Source organism: Rattus norvegicus, chromosome 6, assembly GCF_036323735.1.
Source record: "Rattus norvegicus strain BN/NHsdMcwi chromosome 6, GRCr8, whole genome shotgun sequence".
Classification (NCBI taxonomy): domain Eukaryota; kingdom Metazoa; phylum Chordata; class Mammalia; order Rodentia; family Muridae; genus Rattus; species Rattus norvegicus.
This window is the reverse complement of record NC_086024.1, coordinates 125398723-125424450: the sequence shown is the minus strand read 5'-3', so window position 1 is coordinate 125424450 and position 25728 is coordinate 125398723. Positions and strand designations below refer to the sequence as shown.

General features: G+C 48.2%; 1 protein-coding gene across 9 annotated transcripts in view; it reads left to right on the top strand.

Moving 5' to 3' along the window:
- Ttc7b (tetratricopeptide repeat domain 7B) overlaps positions 1–25728 on the top strand; it is a 211833-nt gene that overhangs the window by 104393 nt on the left and 81712 nt on the right. For 8 of the 9 annotated variants that reach the window (XM_039112527.2, XM_063262123.1, XM_039112520.2 and 5 more), the window contains 5 exons: positions 3583–3646; positions 7047–7184; positions 22556–22639; positions 23549–23653; positions 25340–25457. In XM_039112527.2, coding sequence (XP_038968455.1) covers positions 3583–3646; positions 7047–7184; positions 22556–22639; positions 23549–23653; positions 25340–25457 — 509 coding nt within the window. The remainder of the gene's footprint in view (positions 1–3582; positions 3647–7046; positions 7185–22555; positions 22640–23548; positions 23654–25339; positions 25458–25728) is intronic. The other variant, XM_063262126.1, reaches the window with a different exon arrangement.

Below are 25728 nucleotides of genomic sequence, written 5' to 3'. Positions count from 1 at the left end.
GTGCCGGCCTGTTCCCTTCTGGCCATTGGAGTTGTTCCCCTGTTCGTTTGGGGCTGATAGAAGCTGTGGTATACATTCATTGCTCAGTATAGACCCATGTGTGTGTCAGCTAGGTGTTTATTTTCCTTTCATCCTTGAAAAAACATGTTTGACAGCTCGGATACTTACACGCATATTAGACTGGAAAACCAGCACAAACAAAACAGGAGATTAAAATCTGCCATCATGCCTGCCAGTGGCTAGTGAGAATTGATTGAGCACCCTTGAGTGCAGGTCTTGGGGGGTCCTCCCTGGTAGATAAAGGAGAAGGAGACAATCTCTGTCGGGTGATGCTTTCAGTCCAGACCTCCTAGTGGGCTGCGCAGAGGTTTAGGAAAGACAAGGAACCTCACAGGGTCAGAACTCTTTGGTCTTGACACATTCCCCTTAAAGTCATTGTGCAGAGAGGCCTTCCCCATCCCCAGGGATGCAGGAACTCTGTCCCCTCCCTAGGAATGTGAGATGACAAGCCACATGGGACTTATCTGATCCCTTCTTTGAGGAACACTTAACAGACCTGAACTGACCTTTTTTCTTTGTCACAAGGGAGTTGTTGATCCATGTGAATTGACAGAAAGGGGAGAGCTGTGGGGAGGCCCATGTAGTCCTCAGGCTGAACCAGCTGCCCCCTGGTCAGGCTGCTCTCCAGTACTAATTGAAATCCACTTCCTTCTCTGGGGCCCTCAGCTGGATCATGGAGTAGAACCAGCTTCCTGCGTGCTGTTAGCTCAGTGCCACTCCTGCAGCCACACGGAGTCACAATGACTCCTCAGGGACCACTGAGGGACTACCTTTACACAGCCACTTCCACCCCAGGTGACAAGAAAGCTAAGATGCAGTTAGGTAGGTTGGCGTGCTCTCTTGTTCTTATTTGCTTGTTCTAACACACACACACACACATGCACACGCACACACACACACCACACACACACATGCACACGCACACACACACACCACACACCACACCACACACACACGCACATGCACACACACACCACTCACACACACACACGCACACGCGCACACACACCACACACACCACTCACACACACACTCACACACACACCACACACACCACTCACACACACACACTCACACCACATACCACACACACACACACCACACACACACACTCTCACACACACACCACACACACACACACCACACACACACACCACTCACACACACACACACTCACACCACATACCACACACACACACACACCACAAACACACACTGACACACACACACTCACACCACACACCACACACACACACCACACACACACACACCACACACACACACACACCACACACCACACACACACACACACCACACACACACACCACACACACACACACACACCACACACACACACACACACCACACACCACACACACACACACACATACACCACACACACACCACACCACACACACACACCACACGCACACACACACACACCCACCACACCACGCACACACACTCACCCACCACACACCACACACACACACACACACACACACACACACACACACACACACATATATGGAATAGTTGTTTTTGAAGGGAAAAATAAGTGCCTGGTAGCCTTAGGAAAAAAGGTCAGGGCCCTTCAGGGCCCTCCTTCCCTGAGTCCTACAAAACTACGAGATACTCTGCAGGCTGCAGGTCATCCCTGGAGCTGGTGACATGGCTGGGCTGAGCCGGCAAACCTCCCACTCTCAGCCTCTCCCTGTGCCTGCTGGACCTTAGAGCTGGCCTGGTGGTTCCCTTTGTCCTTTATCCTGTCCTTCATCAACTCCCTGTGGATCTAACCCTCCATCTTCTTACTCTCCAGAACTGAGGCTAGGGCACAACAGGGTCTCCCCCTGAAGCAGAGAAGAAAATGTCACAAGAGGAAGGCCCTGACAGTTTTAAGTCCCCACCCCGAGCCCTACCTTGTATGAGCAAAGAAGAGAAGAAGTGACCAGAAATGGCTCTCAGGAACATTCCAGCGTGGTTTTCAGGCCTGTTTCTCTGCATCTTCCACCTTTTGTCCCCAGCCCTGGGACTTCGCTGAGCCCATCCATCTGTCACACAGGGAGGGCGCAGGAAGTGGAATTAGATGCGTGTTAGCAACTCTGGTAAAAATAACACAACCTAGCATTTAAGTAGACTGGATGGCTCAAAGGGAATTTGGAGATTATCCATGGACTGAATTGGCTGGTGTTAAGTCATAATTAGCACGGCTTGGGCTCTCTCTTTTCAATTAGTCTGAACAATGCAGGACTAGCTAGCCATTAGAAAAATGATTCAGGCTGCTCGTTTATTTACAAGGTCCCAATTGCATACAGGCATGGCCAGGGCATCAGGGAATAGTCACGCGTGTTCTGTTTTCTGAAAACGCAGTATACCATAAGCTGACTCCCCAAAGAAGTTTCGGCTCCAGGCCCAGAATCCCACTGTCCATTCCAAGGCCAGCCTTGCTGAAGCCCTGCTCGGCCCTAGAAATCCCTGCAGGCAGAGTTCTTCAGGAGGACCAGGCACTGCATTTCCCCTGCTGCTTCCAGTGTTCTCAGCTGCAGCAGAAAGAGAACAAGGATTTATAATTATCTGGAAAATGTGGGATTTTACCTTTTTTCTTTAATTTGAGGAGAGGAAATCTCAATTAAATGATTGTTCCTAGGAAGGTATAAATTAAGTCCTTATTTAGTCATCTTCAAAATAAGCAGTGGTTTGTTTTGGTTTTAGCCAAGTTTATTTTTATTTATTATAAACTCCTTTTCGGTTCTCAGGGAAGAAGTTATTTAGCGCAGTTGGTAATAACATGCAGAATTCTACTCCAGAGTCTAGAGCTTTAGAAAGGGAAGGGAGTCCTGCATGTTCTTAACGGTGCCTGCAGAGCCAAGACCTAGGATATAGAGGGGTGAGGCAGGGGCTGTGTTTGGGGTTTAATTGTTTCCTAATCCTTAGCAACCCTGAGCTGAAGAGATTTTCCTTTTTATCTAAGATTTTAGAGTTCAGGCAAATACCATGAGATAGATTAACAAGACAGCGAGTGCATGTTTCCCAGAATGAGACGTGTGTCCCCGTTCAAGTTAAGATAGCTCACGAAGTCCTTCAGTATTAGGAAGCTCATTCAGCCCCTGCAGCTGCTCCCAACCTCTTGTTTCATCCCAGTGACAAAGTAAGATGCAGTCGTTAGCAGGAGGCAGGTAAGACAAGTGCCTTGTGAAGGACGCCCTATGATTTACCTTGTTGTTTTGTACTGGTTTTACCTTCTGCCTCTGTAATAGAACATATGTTATTGGGCTTATAACTTGAGTTTTTATTGTTTCTTTCTCACCCGTCTGCTTGCCATTAAAATGTGTAGCTGAGACGTATTAATTCCACAGATTGCCAGGGAAATGAACAGACTAATTCAAGTGCCCAACTTACACAGCGTTTCCCATGGGCTTTGTGTGAAGTTCGAGATGCTTTTAGCACTGTACTCTGCCTGTAGTGTGTTGTCTCTTGTCATTTCAAAACTGCCGCATACCAAAGTTGGTTTTCTTTATGCAGCATTTTTTGTCCTCAAGAAAACACTGAAGAGGCACTGCTGTTGCTGCTCATTAGTGAATCTATGGTAAGTGGAATGTGACTTCATTGCTTTACCCCAGTCCCAAGAAGCCCTTTCTTGTTGTGGCTGTTCCCTCATTATGATGACTTTTGGTCTAGAGAGAAATTTCCAGAAGGAATGCCTACGTGGAGGGAGAAGCAGGAGTGGTTTAAAAAGGAAGATGTCTCTGAATCCCCAGACAGCTAACATGTTTCTTGGTCACCTTGAGTTCTACACCAGTAGAAAGGGCTCTTGGTTTGTCCTCCATCTGCCAAGTATCGTTGGGTATTAGCACTCTCGAGTATAAGGAAACTATGGTGAAAATAGTCCTCAGAGGAAGTTTATCCGGGGAGAGCACACTGCGTCACCTCAGTGAGCAAGGTATGAAGACTCTGCCAAGGTGGATCACGTGAGCACATCCACCCCTACCTTCCTGGCAGGAGCTGGGTGGAACTTTCTAGTACTCTCACCCTGCTCTCTCCACCTGTTCCTAATTCTAAGCCTACAGAATCTCAGCTGTGAGGATGCCCTCTGCCACCTAGGTCTGCTTTTGTCAGGGGTGTTCTGGCCAGACCATCAGGATCCTTTGAAATTCATCCTCGGTGTATATTGACCTTCAGTCTAAACCACATGCTTGTTGTCTCTTGGGCTTCTACCCTGTATAGCACAAGGGATCCCAGCCCTGGCTTGGAGCCTTAGGGATACTGCAGTAAAATAGAACTACCACAGGCCAATGGTGTGTGCCTAGCACTTGAGTGGAAGCACAGGTTGCTAGAGGTCCCAGGGGTTTTCTGTCTGATTCCCTCCTTTTACAGGTGAAGACTTGAGGCCAGAGTACGCAGGGTGCATCTAGTATGTTGGTTTACTGCCCCTATGTATAAGTTGTGTGGCTTCCTCCTCAGAGCTTTCCCGGCAGAGCATAGAGAGAAATAATCATCAGGAAAGCCAGAGAAGTCCCCACCCTCAATGTGGCGCTAAATTGGAGGCAAGAAATATGCTGAGGTGACTGTGGAGATGGCCAGGAGAGGAATGCTGGGAAGAGGGGCCAGCACAGGCTAGGGCTTCAGCATGCATAACCCTCTCGCCTCAGGTTAAAGCTTGGGGTTCTCTTGTTCGGCAAACTGGCCCAAAGGTGTTTACAGAGGCCGACTGCTTGAATTACCACTGCTTTCTACTGGGCCACTGCTGACGTCATTGGGCTCCCTTCCTCTCTGGGAAGCTGGTTGCCCCGGGTTCATCTTTCCTTGACCATCAGCTTGTAAGTCAGGATGGTGTCATGTATATTCTCTGCTCTGCCTTGGCAGTGTCAGGGAAGGCACAACACATGGGGGATAATGCTGGCAGTGGCTCAGTGACCGTTTTTTTCAAGTGAGCAGGACTTACCTGCTGTGCCACTGGTCTGTGAGGGTGGCTCCTCTTGGCCTCCCCACTGTACTGGACACTTTATAACCTGGCAGTTAATTTCTCCCATGCAGATGTGATTGGCCATGGTGACCAATCTGGTTGGTGGGCTACTGAATAACAGATCAGATGCTCCAGTTGGGGTTTGGAAAGCAGGACCACATGTCTGCAGCACTTGCTTCTAGGGTGGTACAGATGTGGTAGAGTGGTATCTTCAGCTGAGCTGCTCCTTCGCAGAACTGATTGACACAATGATACTCGTGTCGAGACCCTTTGACGAGTTCAGTTTCGAGAACCATCTCTTCAGGGACAATGAAATCCTGTGATGCCACAGCCTCCCAACTACAACACTGACTGTCTGTAAACCTCTTCTACATGAAGCTGCCCTAGGGGGCTTTCCCTCTTGGTGTCCTTTGGAACTTTGATTTTTCATTTGGGGGACAGATAACTCATGTGCTCAATTTCAAAACCAAAATAGAAGCTGCCTTGTTCTTTGGATGTCTGGGAAATGGTATTCTCTCTCAGTTCTGACTTTAACTTAGAAGCATCAATCTCTCCACCATCTCCACCTACAAGGAGCCGTTTGAAAGTGCACCACTTCTCACTGCATAGCAAACTGCTTTTCTCCTGGAGGCAGAGGTTGTTAGCAGTGTCTGCATAGCCTCATCCAAGTCAGGACTCTGGGTACTAGGTTATAGCTTTTCCATGCTGTCTGGAAAGAAGACACACACATCAGGAATAACTTGAAGCCCTCTCCTACATAGCGTCTGTGCAGTTCGTTTTGTTTTCTTCCAGGCATTGGTCTCAGTAGAGAAGATTTATAGCAAATGAATGGGCAGAGACCATTTCAGCAGGCCCTCCTTCCCTCAGAGTGTCTTTTGCTGGCTCAAAAGGAGCTGCATAAAGAAAACGGAGAATGAACTCTTCCAAAGCAGGCTCGTCTCCTAAGAGATGAGTCACTTTGTAGGAAGCGGCCTGTTCTATAGTCGCATTTGGCTTTGACATTTAAGAGCCAGGAGTTTTCAAGTGAGTAAGTTCTGATGGGTGGCTGAAACTAAATGCCTTGGACACACACAGAAGTAAGGCGTTTTGCCTCATTAGCAAGAGGAAGGTGTGTGCAGGGCCTTTCTGAATGCCAGGCAGGAAGATAAACATCAGCCTGGGGGACAAGTGGCCCCAGACCCTCAGCACCATTCTTGAATGAGCTGCTGTGTGTGTCTTGCTGCTCCTCAGACAAGCATGAGCAGAGACCATTCATTGGCAGAGCTGGGGTGGGAGGAACCAGCAGAAATCTAACTTCAGAGATGTAGAGCTGCCTATTAGGGGAAAAAAGAGAAAATGGGATTAGCCATCAAGACTCTAGTCTGTGTGGTGTATCTTGAGGAGTCTATGGAGAAGTTAAGTTTTAGGAGCAGTGAGAACAGATGGTGTGAGGAGCTTTTTGGATGGATGACCTGGGAAGGCGTAGTTGTTCTGACGGAGCTGCGTACTGAGCAGTAGCTACATGAAGTTGGCCAGTGCTCTCCAGTCCTCTGTGGCAAAGTGAAAACTACTCGCTTCTTGTCTTGTAAATCTGTTCTGTGCTTCCATTTAGAAGACTGAATTATTCTTTGAGGCCTGTACTCAGGGAGGTCTCATGCAGGGACCTGAGTGTCAGTGATTGAGGAAAGTTTGATCACTTCTGTAGGATTCGATGCCACCATTCGAGGATGAGGAAGCAGGGCTGCTCTCCCCCCTCAGCATCTTGAAGCCAGATTACAGGAAGACCTGGGTGGGGCAGGGGCTCACTTGAAGAATCCCATGGCTGTGCAGCCCTGCTGAGAAGCTTACATCCAGCCTCCAGCATTGAGTCAAATCGTAGTCTATGTGGTGCTCTGGGGATTTTGGATGTATGACTTGAGGCCATAGGTCTATTATTTACCCCTGCCCTGTGAGGTGGGAGAGCCTAGGTGGCCTCTGTGCCACATGACAATGGTGGGGTGTAGGCTGGCTTACCATCCGCTTCTCTTTTCTATGTCACCTTTAGGCCAACCGAGATGCTGTGCTGAGCAGGATTCCTGAACACAAGAGTGACCGCCTCATCAGTCTGCAGAGCGCATCTGTGGTCTATGATTTACTGACCATTGCTCTTGGGAGAAGAGGCCAGTATGAGATGCTGTCAGAGGTACAGCTGCTAAATCTGGCTGCTTTCCAAGTTGGGGGCCCCTGGGGGAAAGCAAGATGACTTGAGGGGGGACCTGGTCCCTTGTCCCCTTCTACCAGTAGCATATGTCATTGGACCAGTTATTAATCGTTGCTGTCCTGTGTGTCTGGGCTAAGCAGTTAGTCTGTGATGGCAAACCTCTCTGTATCAGTGGACTGCACCCTCCAGGCTGTGTGTGGGAGGAGGACAGCAGTTCCCAAAGTAGTCTCTTCCCAGATAACTTCTCTCACAACCAAAGCTTCTCTGACGCTGCTTTCTTCAGGAAACAGTCTCATTTAAACTGTGACTGTAACTCCCAACGGCATACGATCTGGGTCACAAGCACCTTGAGGTTGGCTGGAGGAAACTATCGCATGTCAGAAAGGCACCGTCTTTGCTTAGAGTGCCGTGCCTGCTCAGAAGTGGACTGATAGCTTCCAGAGCTTGGGAAGGGGTTGTGATGTTCTCACCCCTTCTGCTGGAAAACACTTAGGACAGACATGTGCTGTTTTGGTTGCATGTGAAGTTAGTTCATGTGAGCCAGGCTTAAGAATTGCTAAGCTTCTGCCCAGAATACCAGATTTCATGTTGGTGAAGCTAAATAAGTAAGACCAACTTATCTCTCCTTTAGCCAAATAGAGAAAGAGGGACAGAAACAACCTATTTTGTTAAAATAAACTTCTCTGTGTTATGTATCTTTCTTGGTCTAAATTTATACCCATTGCAACAGCCTCTGGGCATGAGGACAGGGAGTGAAATACAGTAACAGATTGGCTGAAATCAGATCAGAGCTCGACTCACCCTCCAGCCTGGGGCACCTCACCACATTAGGCAGGAACCCCGGAGAACAGATGAGCCTGCATGGCTTAATTCTGTTTTTAGTTTGGTTTGGTGACTATACAGGGCAGTGGCTGTGCTTCTGAAAAGCCAAATCCCCCACAATGCAGTGAAAGGAGGACTTGTGTCCAGGTGTCCACACATCCATGGCCTGCCCTGCTGGGGCCCAGATCTGGCCTAGGCTTGGGCCAGTCTGTGGTCACTCAGCCTTCCAGTCCCCTCTGTGGGCCCTTACTTTCCTGGGGACTTGTGGACGTGGTATTATCTCTGTGTTTTGCCTCAGATATGTAAATCAATCAATAGAGATAGATTTTATTTCTTCATTGTACATGAGTGTGTGTGTGTGTGTATGTATGTGTGTGTGTGTGTGTGTGTGTGTGTGTGTGTGTGTGTGTGTGTGTGTGTGTGTGTGTGTGTGTGATGTCAGCAGTTCAGTACCAAGGACTGTGTGCTTTGGGAGTACAGCTATGGCAGAGGTATGTCCCCTGCACAGTGCAGCCTCCAAACTAGAGGTCAACAGCCAGCAATGGGGACATGTGGCTAACCTGGGAAGACCCAACGTAGCCTGCATCCTGTGAGAAAGGCCTTGAACACATGACCTCAGCCTTCCTACCTTTTCCAGGTAGCTGGGACTTTATCCACAAATGTGAGAGCTGCACTGTCTCAGATCGTCTAGTGAACACAGTATGGTGCCATACCAGGATGATGAAGGCCTCATGGGCCTTCAGGGGGACCCAGTCCACCATTCTGAGGTTGGAGCTAGGACACCTTCTGCTAAGCAAGAGCCTACCTCCATCTCAGACAACACCTCAAAGTGGCCTGCTCACATGTTCCTTCATTTATTGAAGGTTTTCTCGAATCTATTTGGTTTGTTTTGCTGTTCTCACTTACCATATTATTTTTTCAAGATTTTTAGTTAAAACGGGAACAGAACGTTTTTTGAGTTGAGGCAAAGTTCCCATGTCAAACCCAGTAGCGTAAAGTATATAATTCAGTACTGTTTGGTACATCTTTAACACTGTGTGGCTGTATTGTCACCATAATGAGATCTCTGGCACAGGCGACCCATGAAGGCGAGGGTCATACACCCCACAGCTGTGAGGTTCACAGTCCGTATGATGTAGCCTCTGTGGAGAGACCCAGTGTGTGGCTTTGTTACCCACCAGTGTCACCAGCAGTGACAACCTTTGAGGACAAGTAGGAGGTTGCATCTCAAATCAGGAACGGGAAGAACGGGAGAGGCCCAGATTGCTTCTTTTATTGCAAGCCCCCCTTTTCATAAGTCACAAGGTGCATACAAGCTGCGTCACGGCTCCGATACCGTGAGGCCTACACCCTCACAGTTACAGCCTCTGCCAAGGTGCCATCCTCGGCACCAAGCCTTTCCCTGCACTGAACCCTTATGGACACCAGAGTACAGCAGCAACTATCGCCCTTGATTCCTACGCATCTCCATCCTGAATGGAAAGCCAGGTCTAGAGAGAGAGCTCAGCTTGCTCACTGTCCTTGCAGAGGACCAGAGTTCCCCGAGTCTGCATCTGCTGGCTCACAGCTGCTTTAAAGGCTGCACACATCATATGTCGTTTCAGCATTTCCCTCTGCCTTGTGCGTGAACAGTAGCCATGGAGCCTGGAGGCTTTGGAGCTAGGTGCTGGGTGGGTGCTGGGTGGCTCTGCCTTCTAATGTGAGTAATGTCGCTACGTGGGCTGGATCGCTCCTAATACGGGAGGCCGTTCTCACTCTTCTGTTTAGAAACCCTCTGAGTCCCCTCTCCCTTTTTCTTTTTCCTTTCGTCCTACAAGGAACTTCACAGTTTCCCTTTCTGTCAGAAAAGTCAAACAGTACATGTAAATAAAGAATATCTGTGTGGAGAATGGCGTGTGACGAGATTCTCTGTCTCTGTCTCTCTGTGTCTGTCTGTCTGTCTGTCTGTTTGTCTGTGTCTCTGTGTGTGTCTGTCTTTCTTTCTGTCTGTGTGTACATGCACTGGGATCACATCATCCATATTCTATGGTAGATAAGGTCCTACCCTCTTCTGACACTGGCATGATGCCTATCTTGTCTTTTATCCTGAAACCCAGGCCACCAGTTCAGCATGCCCTGTGCACACCATCAACAGTCAGAGAGGGCTCTGTGTGTGTGTGTGTGTGTGTGTGTGTGTGTGTGTGTGTGTGTTGTGTAGCTAGGTATGCAATGCACACACATGAGTATACAGGTGCACCCCCATGCAGACACCAAAACAGGGCATCAAGTGTTTTCTTCCATTGTGCTCCAGGTTATTGCTGTAAGAGGGGTCTCTTAATGAATACAAAAGTCACTGTTCCAGTTACACTGGCTGGACATTAAGATCTTGGAATTGTCCTTTCTTCATCGCACAATGTTAAGGTTACAAGTACACACAGCCAAGTCTGGCTTTGTACGTGGGTTCTGGGCATTCGAAACTAGATCCTCCTTGCAAAGCAAGTGTGGCTACCCACGGAGCCTTTCCCTGGGATACTTGTGAACCTCAGGAATGAAGCCCAGTGTGCAGAGCTCATTAAATGGCAGCTGATACTCACTGCATACAGGAACTGCCCAGGCCAAGTTAGTGACAAAGCCTAGGAGGTGCAAGAGAAACTTCTTGCCTGCCTGTAAAGCTCACACACAAACATGAAGATACTGAAACTAGAGAAGACAGCAGAGCAAGTCGTGTATTCCTGGCTAGGAACGGGCCAGTTCTTGGTGAGGGCTGTGGCTGTGCTGGTTAGAGGTAATGAGGCGGCACTGACATCTGAACGGGATCATAAGTCGATGGGAATTAAATACAGTAGACCTCCTCCTTACTGGCAGTTTTGCCCTGAAGTTTCAGTTTTCTGTGGTCGACCTTGGTCTAAAAATAGTAAATGGAAAATTTTTAAATAAACAATTCGGAGGTTCAGTTGCTTGCCATTCTGAGCAGCTTTATGAAATCCTGCCCCATTCGCTCTGAAAGGAGAAGGCAGAGAGGGCCAGGGTACCTCATCCTCTGCCTGCTTGTTAGTCAGTTAGTAGCCATCTCATTATTGAGATTGCCTGTCAGGGATGGCAGAGCTATGTTCAGTTCTAACTCCCACACTTTGTGGCAACGCTGTAGGGCATATAGAAGGAAACAGGTATGTAGGGTTTGGTGTTGGGCCCTCTCTAATGGGATCTAGTCACATGCCCTGACTGATCTATGATCCACCCATGCGTGCCTCAGAAACACTGTGGCAGCTTCCCGTGTGGGTGAGGCCTTTTGTGCCCAGAGAGTACCATTGCACAAGGCTATTGGATAGAAAAAGGTTTTGTCCTTGAGCCTTTCCTCCTTCTCTGTCCCCAGCCAGCCTCCTGTCCACAGAGCAGGTTTCCTTCCCTCTGGCTCTTCTCTTTGGCCAACCTCAGCCCACAGGCACAGGAAAAGAAAAGGAAGTGTCCCTGCTTGTGTGCCAGCACACCCCTCTCCTGTCATTGGCACCCCAGGCAGCAGGTGTGTTATGAAAGCATGGTAGGGACCCAGTCTGTGAAAATTCAATAGCAGGGCAGGGACATTGTTCTCTCTGAGCCCCATTCTTTCCCAGTGTTTATTCAAGATGGAGGGCCACTCTCTGAGCTCAGCATCAGCTTGTCTTGGTATGTACCCACATCAACATTTCTGTTCTCCAGTGCCCTGTTTACCCTACTCGTGGGCAGGAAGAATGGAGCAGCAGAAAGAAGCCTGAGGTTTTCTCATGCCTGGCCTTTCTCTGGCAAATGATATGAGCATAGTGTTTCCCATCTCCAGGGCTATGGGTTTTCATGGTTTTTTAAGGACTAATTGTGAGCCCTGCTGAAAAGTTTGTGTAGGAAGGAACACTTCTTTCTTCCCCTTCAATTTAAACAGCAGCCCTCGTTGGCATGACAACTCCTCTATTAAAAGTAAGGCCAGGAGCCCTGCTTCCTCTGTTTTTCAGAATGAACCCAAGCTGCTAAGGAGGTTTGCTTCTCAAGTCTGACGATTAGCAATTCCACTCGGAAAGAATATTATAGGGTCTTTTCGGAGATGGTGTGCGCTCTCCCTGCATAAACATGGCAGCTTTAACAACAAAAGGGTTATTTTTATCTTTCCATTGAACTCATATTCATTTGTTTATGGTAAATCTGTAGAGCTGTGGGCAGTGTTGCTAATGATTGTACTGAAGGGACCTTTGTACCTCACAGTCTACACTTCTGTCAACAGGAAGCACTGTGCAAGTACCGCTCACCTCTAGCCCTGCTTAGAGGGTCGTCGTCAGCGCGAGGCCGTAACTCACTTCACTGAGCACCTTACCTCGCCCTGGGTACCCCAGGATGCAGCGATGCGTGCGGGAGGCAGAGCAGAGGCTGCTGAGGCGAACATATGTTCTGGGCCTCTCAGCCAGTGTTCCCTCTCCCTTTCTTGGGTTTTGGAGAAAAGCTCTCCTGGAAGAACGAGCTTGTCTTCCCCAGACTATCACCAAGGTTGTAAGCGTCAGTTGTTATTAGGAAGCTTTAGGAGAGATGGATCTTGCTTTAGGCAGAGCTGCTCGATAGATCTCAACTCTGGCCCGGCATCTTACCAGCCTGGTAGAATTATGAATGCTATTTTTGCATGACGGCCTACCCCGAAGATCTCAGCCCCTGGTGCGGTCGCTGGGCTCTGTCTCCACATTATGGAAAGCCTTCCTCATGAAGCACAGCTTTCCTCTCTTCAGTGAGATACTTGTACTCCTGGGAGGAGCAGAGGCAGTTGAAACCCTTACGTAGTGCTGTTCAGGGAACACTTTTTCGGGTGTTTACTGCGTCATGTCTTATTTATATTTTTTTCTTTAAAAAATTAGGATGCTGCCATGATCTTTGAAAAACACAGTTTGTAAATATTTAATGACATTCACACTGTTGTACAACTGTCATCATTATTCCAAACTTTCCACCACCTCAAATAAAATTGTAGTTAGCAATAGTTCCCTATCTCTACACACACACACACACACACACACACACACACACACACTCACTCACTCACACACACCCTGCCCTGACAACTCTAATCTTTCTTCCTATGAATTTGCCTATTTCAGGTACCTGATATAAAACAAGTCACGTGGCACGTGCCTGACTCCCTGACTGAGCTAACGTTTTTAAGATTCAGCCTTGTCATAATAGTATGTCTGGCAGCGTGTTATCAGGACTACATCCCTTTCTGTTGAATAATGTCCCACTGTTTTATCTGTCGAATTATGTTTACCCACTCATTTATGGATGGAGGGAGAGCCGTCGTCACCCTTTGCTATGGAGAATCGCCATGAGCACTGCTACCACCTCCTAGCCTTCAGGACGCACTAGATGATGTAAGCCACACCCCTATGCCTGGCCAGGTCACGGAGCTGATCTTTGTGCCGACCTGGGTGTAATAGTGTCTCTGACGTGTGAGAGCAGAAGTCCGGCACTCCTGACTTCCTCTTCTGCCTTCTCTAGGGGATCCAAGTGATATGGAAATTCTTGTTGAACTGTTTGAGGAACTAGTTGTTTCTCACAGCAGCCTTCCCATTTCTCTCCCTTCAGTTCTCCTTTGCTCACCAGCATCTAGTACTCCAGTTACAGCCACCCTGGTGGATACTGTCGCTGTTTCATTGTGGGTTTGACTTGCATTTTCCCATCGCACAGAGCATCTTTCCAAATCCTTTGTTAATTTGTATGTCTTCTTTGAAAAGATGATTATCCAAGCCCTGCACCCATTTTCAAATTGTTAATTTTTAATTATTTAAAGTTTTATTTAAATACATAATAAACTCTTATCAGGTATATAGTTCATAGATATTTCTCTATTCTATATGTTTTCTCTTTCTTAATTATGTCCTTTAATGTAAAGATGTTTTGTTTCTCACTAAACCCTGTACATTTTCTTCTGTTGCTTATCCCCTTGGTGTTTTTCTGAGGAGCCACTGATTCAGTGACAAATTCAAAAGCATAGCAGTGCACCCCCAAGTCTTCCCCTAATTGGGTTTTGGATTTGGCTCCTGTACTTGGAACTAATGAGTCTCTCTGGGTGAACTCTGTGTGTGTGTGTGTGTGTGTGTGTGTGTGTGTGTGTGTGTGTGTGTGTGTCTTCTGTCGCTGTGATAAAACACCATGTGTGTGTGTGTGTGTGTGTGTGTGTGTGTGTGTGTGTGTGTGTCTTCTGTCGCTGTGATAAAACACCATGACAAAGCAGCTCACGGGGGAGAGACTTTTCAGCTCAAAGTTTTCGTGTATCAAAGTTTTAGCTCAAAGTTTTCTGTGACGGTAGTGACGTCACAGAAGCAGGAGCTTGAGGGCAATGAATTAGTGCAGAGGACAGGGAGATGACTCAGAAGTTAAAATGCTTACCAAGTAAGACTCATAGTGTTCAGATCCCCAGAAATCCACACAAATGCCAGGTGGGTGTGGCAGCCTACCTGTAATTCAGCCTTGGAAGGTGAGGATGAGGTTCCCAGAGTAAGATGGCTGGCAAGACTAGCTATATTGGTGAGCCCTGGTACTGATGGTTCCCAACCTCAGGCCTCCATGTGTTTGCACACCCACACAATTCACCTATACATATACTAACCACACACAGGCACACATGCACGCATGCACACGTGCACAAGCACAAAATGGAAAAATTGGAAAATAAAAACAAATAAATTTGCCTCGTGTCTGGCATCTGGAGTTTGTAATATATTTAACTGATTCCCAACAGCTAGAGCAGCCCCGCTTCTAGCTCTGCCAGTAGCAGCACCTCTCCCAGCTTCCTGCACAGGCTTAGCCAAGCTTCAGTCTACACACATAGCTTTCCGAGGCACATGTCCTATAGCCCTGACAGCTCCGGGACTCTCAGGTCTCCAGTGCAGTTGGGCTTCACCTCGGCAAGTTCTCACAGAGCCTTCCAGGGCCTTTCCACAGGGACAACAGCCCTGCCACATGGCAGCTCTTCCACAATCCCCTTAGTCTTGCATCTTTTGTACCTTCAAAACCAGTGTCATGTGACTGTCATCTCCCAGTTCTATGCAAGTTCAAGATGTTGCCTCTGATGGATAAGGTTTTGCCCTCGGAGTCTTCCCCTAGTGTCCCAGTGCAGTGAAGGAGCCTTCTCTCTGTGGTGCTGTCTCCTTAGCAGTTACATCACTAGTCTGAATACCATGCTGCCTTGGATGGTTCTCTGCGCAGCAAATTAGACCCTTGGCATTAAGCTCAACACTTAGGTTCTCGGGACGTGGTCAGATTGACGTTAGATTCTTACCCAAAGTCCCGTACAAATGGCCCCTAGCCCAGTCCCCAGGAGAGTGCCTGTTATCCTCTGAAATCTCATGATCTGGACCTCCCCTGCCTGAATTCCTCTCAGCATTCGTGTCTTTCCAAGCTCTTACCAGAATGGCCCTAAGCTTTGCTTCCAGTATGTAATTGCTTCATACCCCACTATACCAAAAGCTGCTACTTTCTAGCCACAAAACAATTCAGAGGTCTAAAGGGCACATACACGGTCAGGTATTTCATAGCAAGGTTCCTTCAATACCAATTCCTGTTTTAGGTTGGTTGGTTGGTTGGTTGGTTGGTTTTTCTGTTGTTGTGATAAAATATCCTAGCAAAAGCAATTCAAGGGAGAAAATGTTGCCTGAAAGCAGCAACTGAGTTCCAGAGAAAGGTACAGTGGCGGGACATCTCCAGCCAGCCACGGGAATTTGGAAGCGTGGAGTGGCAGTGGCCAGCCATGGGAACTTACTGAGTTTGGTGCAGAGATTCTGAGCTCTAGGTCAGAGAGTCTCCATGAGATGAGAACAGGCCAGTGCCTTGCCTGCAATAGCGTGGATTACATTTTTAGTATTTCCCATTACAAGAAAAGATTTATATGGCTTATGGTTGCAGGTTCTAGTCCATCAAACAGGGAAGTCAGAGCAGCAGGAGCCTGAGAGAACTGGTCACATCATATCCACAGGGAAGATCAGAGAGCAGTGCAGTAACGTGTGTGTACTAGTACTCAGCTTCCTTTCTCTAATACAGTCCATGACCTGAAAGCTCAGGGAATGATGCCGCCCAATTAATACAATCAAGGTAACCCCTCACAGACAGTCTCAGAGGCCCTTCTCTCAGGTGATTCTGTGTCAAGTTGACAATCAGTTGACAAACATCACAAAGGCTATATGTGGAAATCAATCCAACACTCTTTTGTTGGAGAGATTGTTCTTTTCCTTGTTAACTCATATCTCTTGCAGAAGCCATACTGGGCATGTCTGTGGTCTTTCTTCCATCGGTCTATATGCAAATAAGCATCAAGTAAGCCTAGGTCCTCGAGCTGTGGTTTAATCATCTCAGCTTCAGTCCTGTCAGAGACGCTGCCATTTCTAGAGTCTTCAGAGTTTGCTGCACTCCTTATGGTCCTTTCTTTTCTTTCTGGGGCTCTCCTAAAAAGAGCAGACTGAGGGACCCTGGCTCTCTTTATACTTGTTCCTCACTTAAGCTTCTGCTGCACGTTTGCTTTGTATATCGTGTGCCCCTGTCCTCGTGACACCAGTGTGCCACTGTCTTGGCTCCTCATGTCCTCTGCAGCCCTTGCACTCATACTCAAGGTGAAGCTGCAACTGCAGTCTAAGGGTGAGGATCCGGTGTCCCAAGCCAGGGTAGAGAGGCTGATAACAGATCCAAAGGGGACAGGCAGCTGAGGAGGAAGAGGTAGAGGGGAGGAACTGAGTTTAGTGCTTTCTGTCAGACGAACAAAGAAGCACTACATTGGCAACATAGCAGAGGGTATTGGATTCGAGTGGGAACCAGGGCTCCTATACTCCTGTGCACACTTAGTCAAGCTGACTCAGACTTGGGACCACTGGAACTAACCTACTTTCAGCCAGGCGTGGTGGCGCTTGCCTTTAGTCCCAGCACTCAGGAACCAGAGATAAGCAGATCTCTGAGTTTGAGACCAGCCTGGTCTACACAGCTAGTTCCAGGAGAGCCATACAGAGAACTATACAAGAGAGCCATACAGGAGAGCTATACAGAGAAGCCTTGTCTCCAGAAAACACCCTTCACCCCACCTCAACTCTCCCCCAAAAAACAAACAAACAGAAAAATAACCCATTTTCTATTCTTACTGTGACCTAAAGAAATGATGTCTTTTAATTTAAGCATTTTCCAAAGTAATAAAACTTGGAGATCCTCTGTCTGGAGTAGCCTTACTGATCGAAAGCAAAAAGAGAAATGGGGAGGGGTGGGGTGAGGATGCAGAGGATCCTGTATTTTATTTCTAAAATAAAGAGGAGGAAACAAGCAAGCTTCAGCATTGCGTTTTCCCAGAGATGGGGGGAGGCTCTGTTTGTTGTTTGAGTCCTGAGAATATGACTGTTGGAAGCTTTTTCCTGGACCCATTCTTCTCAGAAGCAGAGTGCTCAAACTCCGTTTTAATCTGTGCTTTCAGCTTTAATTAAATTAGAACTAATAGCATCATGAGACCTGGGTTCTGATTTCAGCTCGACACTGTGTGACCTTAGTCAGATCTTGTTGGCTTTCTGAGTCTTCCTCCCATATTTGTAAAGTAAGAGTGGAGTCAGAGTGCCTTGGTCTCCACACCCTACGATTAGGGTGTTCTGTGTGTACAAAACAGTGGTCGCAAATGGCTGAATAGCTTAGTAAATTCTCATTGCTAAAAGAAGCAACAAGTTAGTCATCTACTGTGTTAATTTTTAACGTGTTATTACACAACTCTAAAGAATTACATTAATCACATTTAATAATATACTCGATAAATAATGCAAGGAAGACAGTCTTCCTAGGTGAAGGGCCCTGAGGGTCTCTGCAGTGAGAACTGTCCAGAAGGAAAAGGAAAAGGAAAAGGAAAAGGAAAAGGAAAAGGAAGGAGCTCGGGCTGGGACTGTTCTCTCAGTGCGATGGCTTCAGCTTCCGGCATCCAGCCAAGTGTACAAGGTACCTGATTATTTACTTCTGCCCTTTCTCCCCATGGGTTTTGGATGCTGAGTCTTGTTCTTGAGTTCCCAGAATAGGCCCTGGCTTCTCCCTGCCTGTGGCATTGTGCAGCTGTCACTGCCACACACCCAGTCGGTGTGATCGAGCTTTATGTACAAGGAAGGTAATTGCTAAATCCCTTTTTCATGCCAGAAGAGCAGCCCGTTCCCGGAACCCTTCAAATATGGCTTCCCATGAAAAGCCAAAGTAAGAAAAAGGAGAGGCCCTTATTCCAGCAGGAAATAGGTCTGCGAGTGACGTACTGACTGCTTCTCACACGACGAAGCCCTTTAGCCTCCAAGGGACGAACTGCTACATATCCATGGCATCTGGCAAGTGTCACCTGGGCTTTAGAGGGTGGCCGAGTACCTGTACTTCCTGGAAAGCCAGCACACTGCTGCTAAGTCCATCTTCTCTTCTAGTGATAGAGGTGATTCAGAGGTGTCCATAATGCTTGTCCCTCTCTGAGCCACATCCCCCGACCCCAGGCTCATCACCCTTCCTGTGACACCACAGGTAAGGAGGGCCAGATTTCCACTCAGGCCAGTCCCAGGCACTCTCTTCTACCTCAGATCAGAACCCACAGATCTACTGCCACGTTGTGTCACAGGGCAGCCGCAGCAGCTGTCACGATTGCAGAACTGCAATGCTCACTCTGCCGGACACCCTTGGGTGCACTGTCTGTGACCGGCCTCTGCCCCACTGATAGCTCTCTGGCTGGAGAGACGTCAAGCCTGAACCATCTGTCCTCAGAGCTAGCGTCTTCTCTCCTGCCATGTTGGCTCCATGTGCTCCAACAGCTTCCCAGCTATGTCCCTTCCTCCCACTCCCTCCTGTGCACTTGACCTGCTGCCCTCTGAGAAGTCTCTGTCATCAGGACTCTGTCTCACTAGAAATGCTGCTGAATGTGAGTGTTCTTTATTGTAGCTCACTAACTACATCCTCACCAGCCTCTACACACTAAAGCTGGCCATTTTTACTGGGTCACATACAGATGTGCTTGTGAGCTCATCAAACAAGTGCGGTGAGCACCCACCCCAGCTAAGAAGGAGATTATGGGTATCAAGTCTCCAGTCACAGCACAAGTCCCTTCTTGTAATGGAGCTTTGGGCAACCTGACTTCTTAGAGGTGTCTTCTGGATGTTTCTGAAAATATAAAGGAGGACTTGCTGGATGTTCCAGTACTGGGCATGGATGACCTCAGTGGAGCATCTGGGGCTGTTTGGACACGTGCAGACCTGGAACTGTGTAGCAAAGGTGCCAGAGACCACAGGAGGACAGGGCTGTCAGCCATGACACAGAATGCACATACATGCCTGTGAGCTGGAGGAAGCTTACTTTATCATCGCTGGTTTGCATGGTCTCTCTGTGTCTGTGTCTGTCTGTCTCGTGTGTGTGTGTGTGTGTGTGTGTGTGTGTGTGTGTGTGTGTGTGTGTGTGTGTGTGTGTGTGTGTTGAGAGCCCAGGGCCCTGTGTATGCTAGGTGAGTACACTTCCAGTTGTATCCTCAGCCCTTATATGGCATATCCTCGGTCTTTCTGACTCTCGTTATGGTTCCTCCACAGTTTATCCTGGGATATGGGTTACTATAGTCTTGAGAGAGGTTTGAGCTAGAATGTGAAAGACGTTGTAGAGAGAATACACGGCTTGCCTCGGTCCTTGACAAGCTGAGTGCTTTTTAAAGATAGGCTAGAAATATTTCATTTGGCTGCCTGTCATGGAATCAGGGAAGTTTCTTGAAAATTCTGCAAATTGTAAAGGTCTCCATCTTTAATAGCTTCAGGGATCCATCCCAGAGAGGCTTGGGGAGCAGACACCTCATTAGCAGACGAGTACTACTAGAACTGAAATTCGTAGGGATCATGAGCCTCCCACCCCCTGTTCAGTACACAGTGCTGTACACAGCAGGAGTGACCTGCTGAGCGAAGTGTGAGGAACATGACTGCCCTTGGCCTCTTGGCCATTCACTGCTGCCATGATTATGACCTCAGACTCTGGAGCCAAGCTCTGGGTTCTCAGCTGGCTCTATCATCAGCTCGGAGATGCCATGTGTCACTTCAATCTGTGCTGCAGCCTCCTATCCCTTTGAGGACACCTTCCTGTGCTGTATAGGGTTGTAAGTACGATCAAAGGAGGCAATGCTCAAAATAGTGCCAGGCTGCACAGCAAATGCTACCAAGAGCCCAGCTACACAAAGAAGCAAGCCACACAGTAGCCCAGTGTGTGGCATGCAGGGGCCTCAGATGACTTCCTTCCTAGAACGCAGAAGGTAGCAACCTTACTGTAAATGTGAATTTGGGCTAAGGTAACAAGCATTATGTAACCCATGCTGGTGGAGAGGATCTGCCTCGCTCTCTTTGTGGCCTGCCTTTTCACTTTGTCTTTAGTCTGCCATGGGCAGAGTTTTAGGAAACATTGGGGTAAAATTCAATTGGAAATATTTTCTTTATGAGTAAGTAGTCATAGTACTGTTTGATGTAAAGTTTCTTTTTCTTAGTCTTGGCTGGCCTGGAACTCACTCTGTAGGCCAGGCTGGCCTCTGTCTCACAGTGATCCCCCTGCCTCTGACTCATGAGTGCTGGGGTTAAAGTCTTGTGCCTCCTCGCCTGGCTGTGCTCTTTCATAAATCCAGTTCTGTATAACTGTGGGCTGCTTCTTTCTGTCTGTCCAACGGCCAATTTGCTTGATCTTGTAGCACTATTATTTAATCCTAATTACTGCAACTTTAGTCCTAGAAAACCGTTGATAAATAATAAATAAATGAATGAATGAATGAATGAATGAATGCAGCTGGCCAAATTGGTAGGTGGGTAAAAAACACTTGCCATCAAGCCTGATGACCCGAGTGCCTGCGTGAGTGCATGCATGCGTGTGTGTGCGAGTGTTCTCGTCTTGTGTAAAGGTGTGTGGCATGTGAGGAGGCCAGAGGCTACTGATGTGGACTAGCTTAGATTAACTGGCAGTAAGCTCCAGGGATTCTTCGGGTCAGCCTCATAGGAACGCACGGCCATGCCTGGCTTTTTTTCCATGGCTGTTGGAGATCCAAACTCAGGTCCTTGTGTTTGCACCACAATCACTTTACCGACTGAACCATCCCAATCCCTAGTGATGAGGGAGTTGTTCTTTCCTCCCCAGCGTGAGCTGCTCTAGCTGCATGGCACATCCAGGCTGGTGTAAGGTGACCTGACATGAGCAGTCGGAGGGTCCCGGTCCTCTAAGCCTTTTCTTTGCCTCAATTTACCTCTCTCTGCATCTGGGAGGATGGCTCCTTGGGCCTCCCTTTCACTGGAAGCCCCTGCCTCATCACAGGTTGGCCTGATGCTGGTGCACATTTATTCCAGGGCCTGGTGTGTTCCCCCAGTGTTCTCTCTCTCTCTGCTCAGCCCTCCTTATTGAAGATTGTTCTAGTCGCCACACAAGGGAGTGAGGACATGGTGAGGTGGCCTGTCTGCACCCTCCAGCCTTGGCTCCACAGAGCCTCCCTTCACCCCTCACCTGCCCGTCTCACCTCTGGCCTGCGACTGCTGTCCTCCAGTGTGTGGCATGGTATCCTCGGAGAGCCAGGTGCTGTAGCTGCAGCGCCTGCTTGTCTTGTTTCTACCCCTTGCCCCCTTCTTGAGACCCTTTCTGAGGGGTGACTTACTCCACAGCCTCTCCACAGGGTCTCCACTTCAGTTTCCTTTCTCAGTGCTTCTCTTTCCTTTCCCTTCAAGAGAAACATTGCCCACTCTGCCTGTAGCTTGCCCTTTCTGGCTCTGCTTGGACAGCTTTGTGAGTTTTGAAGCTCCTAGAACATTTCATTCTCTAGCCTCCATGTGTCTTCTGTCTCACCTGCTCTAATGACCGACCCTCTTATATCTCTGAGGTGATTGTGTCACCCTTCTGCAGGGACCTTGCTAGCTAAGAGGGCAGTTTGGGAATTTCGAGCCGCAGCAGGCTGGCCAGCACTGGAGAAGCCAAGAAGCATGAGTGTGTGCCCTTCCCTAGTGGTACTGGCTGGGGTAAGAGAGTGAAGGCAGCTCAGAAACACCGTTATGGCAGCGTATCTCAGGGTAGAGAAGAGAAAGAGTAACTTGGGGAAGCAACTGTCACCTCAAAGATGGCATGGTGCCAGCCCTGCCTCCTGTGGATCTCTGTCCAAATTGGATTCACTGGACTTGTGGTGACCACCCTGAGTCTCCACTCCTCCTCCTCCTCCCCATAGGTTCTTTCTCACCAGCATGGCTCAGCGGCTGTTCTTGTAAATGCCACTCCTGAGAACTCTGGTCACGGCCCACAGAGCTCCTATTTTCTGCCCATGGAGACTTGTTGGTTTGGGCCTTGTGTTTGGGGTGCTTCTCTGCCAGCCTCCATGTCTTACCAGAGCAAAATTCCTCTTATATCTGAGTCTGCTTTGGCACCACGCTCGGCATGGTGAGGGAAGGCCTCAGAAGGTAGAGTTCTAGGCAGTCGAGGTTAATGCAGTTGGCAGAATTAAATATTGCGGGTGAGACTCATGCAGGTCTGCTTGGAGCAGTTCTCAGTGGTGAGCATTGTTTTTTCTTTCTAACCAGTGCTTAGAAAGAGCCATGAAGTTTGCCTTTGAGGAGTTCCACCTCTGGTACCAATTTGCTCTGTCGCTGATGGCTGCCGGAAAGGTAAGTCTCTCCACGCCTGCCGCTCTGTCCAGGTGTGTGCTGTTGAATCTCATGAAGGGCTAAGCCACCGTTTCAAACTGTCCCATGGCCTTTTCATAATGGGCCACCACATGTACTCAGGGTCTGAGACGGAGCCAGGACTAAGACGAGGAATCCTTCATTTGCCTTTTTAAAAACCTGTCCATGACTCACTCAGGTGAAACGTACATGGTTAAACTTACGTCGTGAACTCCCTTTGAGATTATAAACGTGTCCCAGGTCTGTGTGCCTGGGGAGGGGCTTGGGGTGTGTGGGGGAGAGCCTTCGTGTTCTCTCCACAGTCTGTAGTTATAGAAGCAGCAGAGGATAGCAGCCAAAAGCGTGGCTCACTGCTGCTATTTGGTGGAAGCCTGCAGTGCATTCGTAGCTGAGTGACAGGGGACATGCCACTTAGTACCTCAGTTTCCTTTTTAGTAAAATGGAGTGTTGTGCCTACTTTGAGAGTTACCAGACACACATGCAGAAACATGCACAAATATTTAGAGTGTCAGCCCTGCCACATGCACACTTGATAAAGGTGCAACCATTAGTCAGTCTGGTTTTCGGTGAATTGTGAAGTCTCACATAAAATACCATTTGTGTTAACTGAGCTCAGAAGTATAGTTTAGTATGGTTTTAATTAGGTGTTTGTTTTTATAACAGTGTAAGCTACTGCAGTCTATTTTTTCTTGTTGTTGCAATGGCTACACAAACAGAGTGAGTTAGGCAGGTGCCAGGAGCCCATTTCAATTTGCTCTTGATAGTGGTTCCTTCCCTGTCATGCTAAGCCCCAAGCTCTGGTATTCACAGACCTTGACCCCTCTGAGAAGGCTAGAATGTTCCCTTCTGTCAGACTTTTGAATTTTATACAATTTCTCTGTCCGTATGCAGTCTGCCCGTGCTGTGAAGGTGCTAAAGGAATGTATCCGGCTAAAGCCAGATGATGCCACCATCCCGCTCCTGGCAGCCAAGCTGTGTGTGGGTTCCCTTCACTGGGTAAGTGGGAAGTCCCTCCCCTCCTCCACAGGGGCTCCAGGGCACACCTCCTCCATGCTTCCAAGCTGAGCCTTACCCACCCTGTGGGTGTCTGTAGGTTTCCAGCATGCTTCAGGTTTTCTTTTTAACAGAAACATGCTTGAAGAACAGCAATGAGAGGCTAGATTGGGTTCACACTCAGAGAGACACAGCTCACTGTGTATGACTTGTAGGGCTAAGAAGGTCCAAAAGCTCTCTAGACACCTATAACTTAAGAATTTACTCTCTGGGGGTTGGGGATTTGGCTCAGTGGTAGAGCGCTTGCCTAGCAAGCGCAAGGCCCTGGGTTCGGTCCCCAGCTCCAAAAAAAAAAGAAAAAAAAAAAAGAATTTACTCTCTGCCTCAACATATTTATAACACAGCATCCTTCATGCATCTTCCTTCACAAATGCCCTTCAGATTGGCTGCTTCAGACCTTCATGTGGCCGTAGCCGAATTTATCAAGGTTCTAGTACCTCAGCAGATGGAGCATTAGAAAACAGAAAGCTGATTAGCATGCCGAGCTGAGGCATAGATGATTGCCTCCTATAGTGGAGTTTTCATTTCCTTGATTCAGCTTCATATCCAGTTAGTTTTGTAGATGAAGAGTATTCTGCCCCAAGCCCCAAGACTCCCTGCTAACTTGGGGTTTCTTCTTTTATAGCCTTGCGGCCTAGTTTTTCCCATGTATTCCCACCTGACAGGAGAAAAGCAAGTGTTGTAAAGAAAGTTTGACTCCCCTGGAAGGAAGCAGGCAAAGACTCACAGCCGTGCTGTGGCGTGACAAGCTCCTGTGGGCTGACAGTCTGGGGCTGTGAGTGGAGGGGACAGTGCTGTGGGCTCGAAGGGGACAGCAGCCTATGCCTTGTCTTGGAACACAAGTGACTGCTGCCCCCCCTCCCAACAGCGGCCCTGTTTATTACTGTGACAAACAGGTCCCTAAACACCCAAACAGACCTTGGTTAGAGCTGGGAGTAACAATTTCTTACCATTTTATTGTCCACATCCTCAAAGGCCTCAGCAATCAAGAGCATGATGAACTCCCATGTACTCAGTCCAGCTCAGTACCACCATTTGCCACACATTTAAAGGGACAAATCTCTTTCCTTGTCTAGCAAGTTGTGAAGAGGTCTCATTGAGAGAGCAGTTTACAGGAACAGACTCCCACAGGATTCTCCTGGTGCAAGGCCCATGTGCTGTGTTCTGTAAAGTAGGTCGAGTTTTGAAAAATTTTTACAGCCTGTGGCAAAGAAAATTCAGGTCTGAATGCATTCTTTATGTCATGAATAAAGGGAAAGACCCAAACACAAGACACGTCAAGAGCTGTTTTCTTTGTAAACATGTTTCATTTGACCTCTGACCCCTGAGTCCATCCCCATTGTAACGCCAAGGAGTGAACAATGGAGATGGGAAAGAAAGAATCCCAGCAAATATGAAAGCGGCCGTGGACAAGAAGGCAAATAACCAGCAAGGGGACATTTAAGGAAAGATAAACAGGCGCCCTGTGGACTGTTGACAGGCTCTATAAAGAAAGAGAATTGTCAGGGTAAAGTCGGAAGGTTGGGAGGTTATTTCCAAAACAAACCATCAGAAGCCCACTTTTAGCAGCAGGTGCTTATGGGAAGTGATGTTATGACTTTGACAGGTTGTTTTAAACTTATCTTTCAGTTGGAAGAGGCTGAGAAGTTTGCCAAAACTGTTGTTGATGTGGGAGAGAAAACGTCAGAATTCAAGGCCAAAGGCTACCTAGCTCTGGGGCTCACATATAGTCTGCAAGCCACTGATGGTGAGAAGCCCTCCCCCACCCCGGCCCCAGGTCCCAGACCACCCTGAAGTGTCTTGTAGTCTCCTCTGTCTGTGGAGGGTACAGAAGCCGGGCCATCCTGGGATCCTGGCCTGTGGGTCCCAGTGCTCCTGTCTTCTTTGTCTAGATGGTGTGGGGAATGTCAAAGACCTGAGCTGTGGTCAGGTACTTGGGACTAGTGGTACCCAGGTTCCTAGCCAGCAGGTATGAGGAGTCTATCTTGAGAGCAGGAAGAGTAAAACCTCAAGAGATG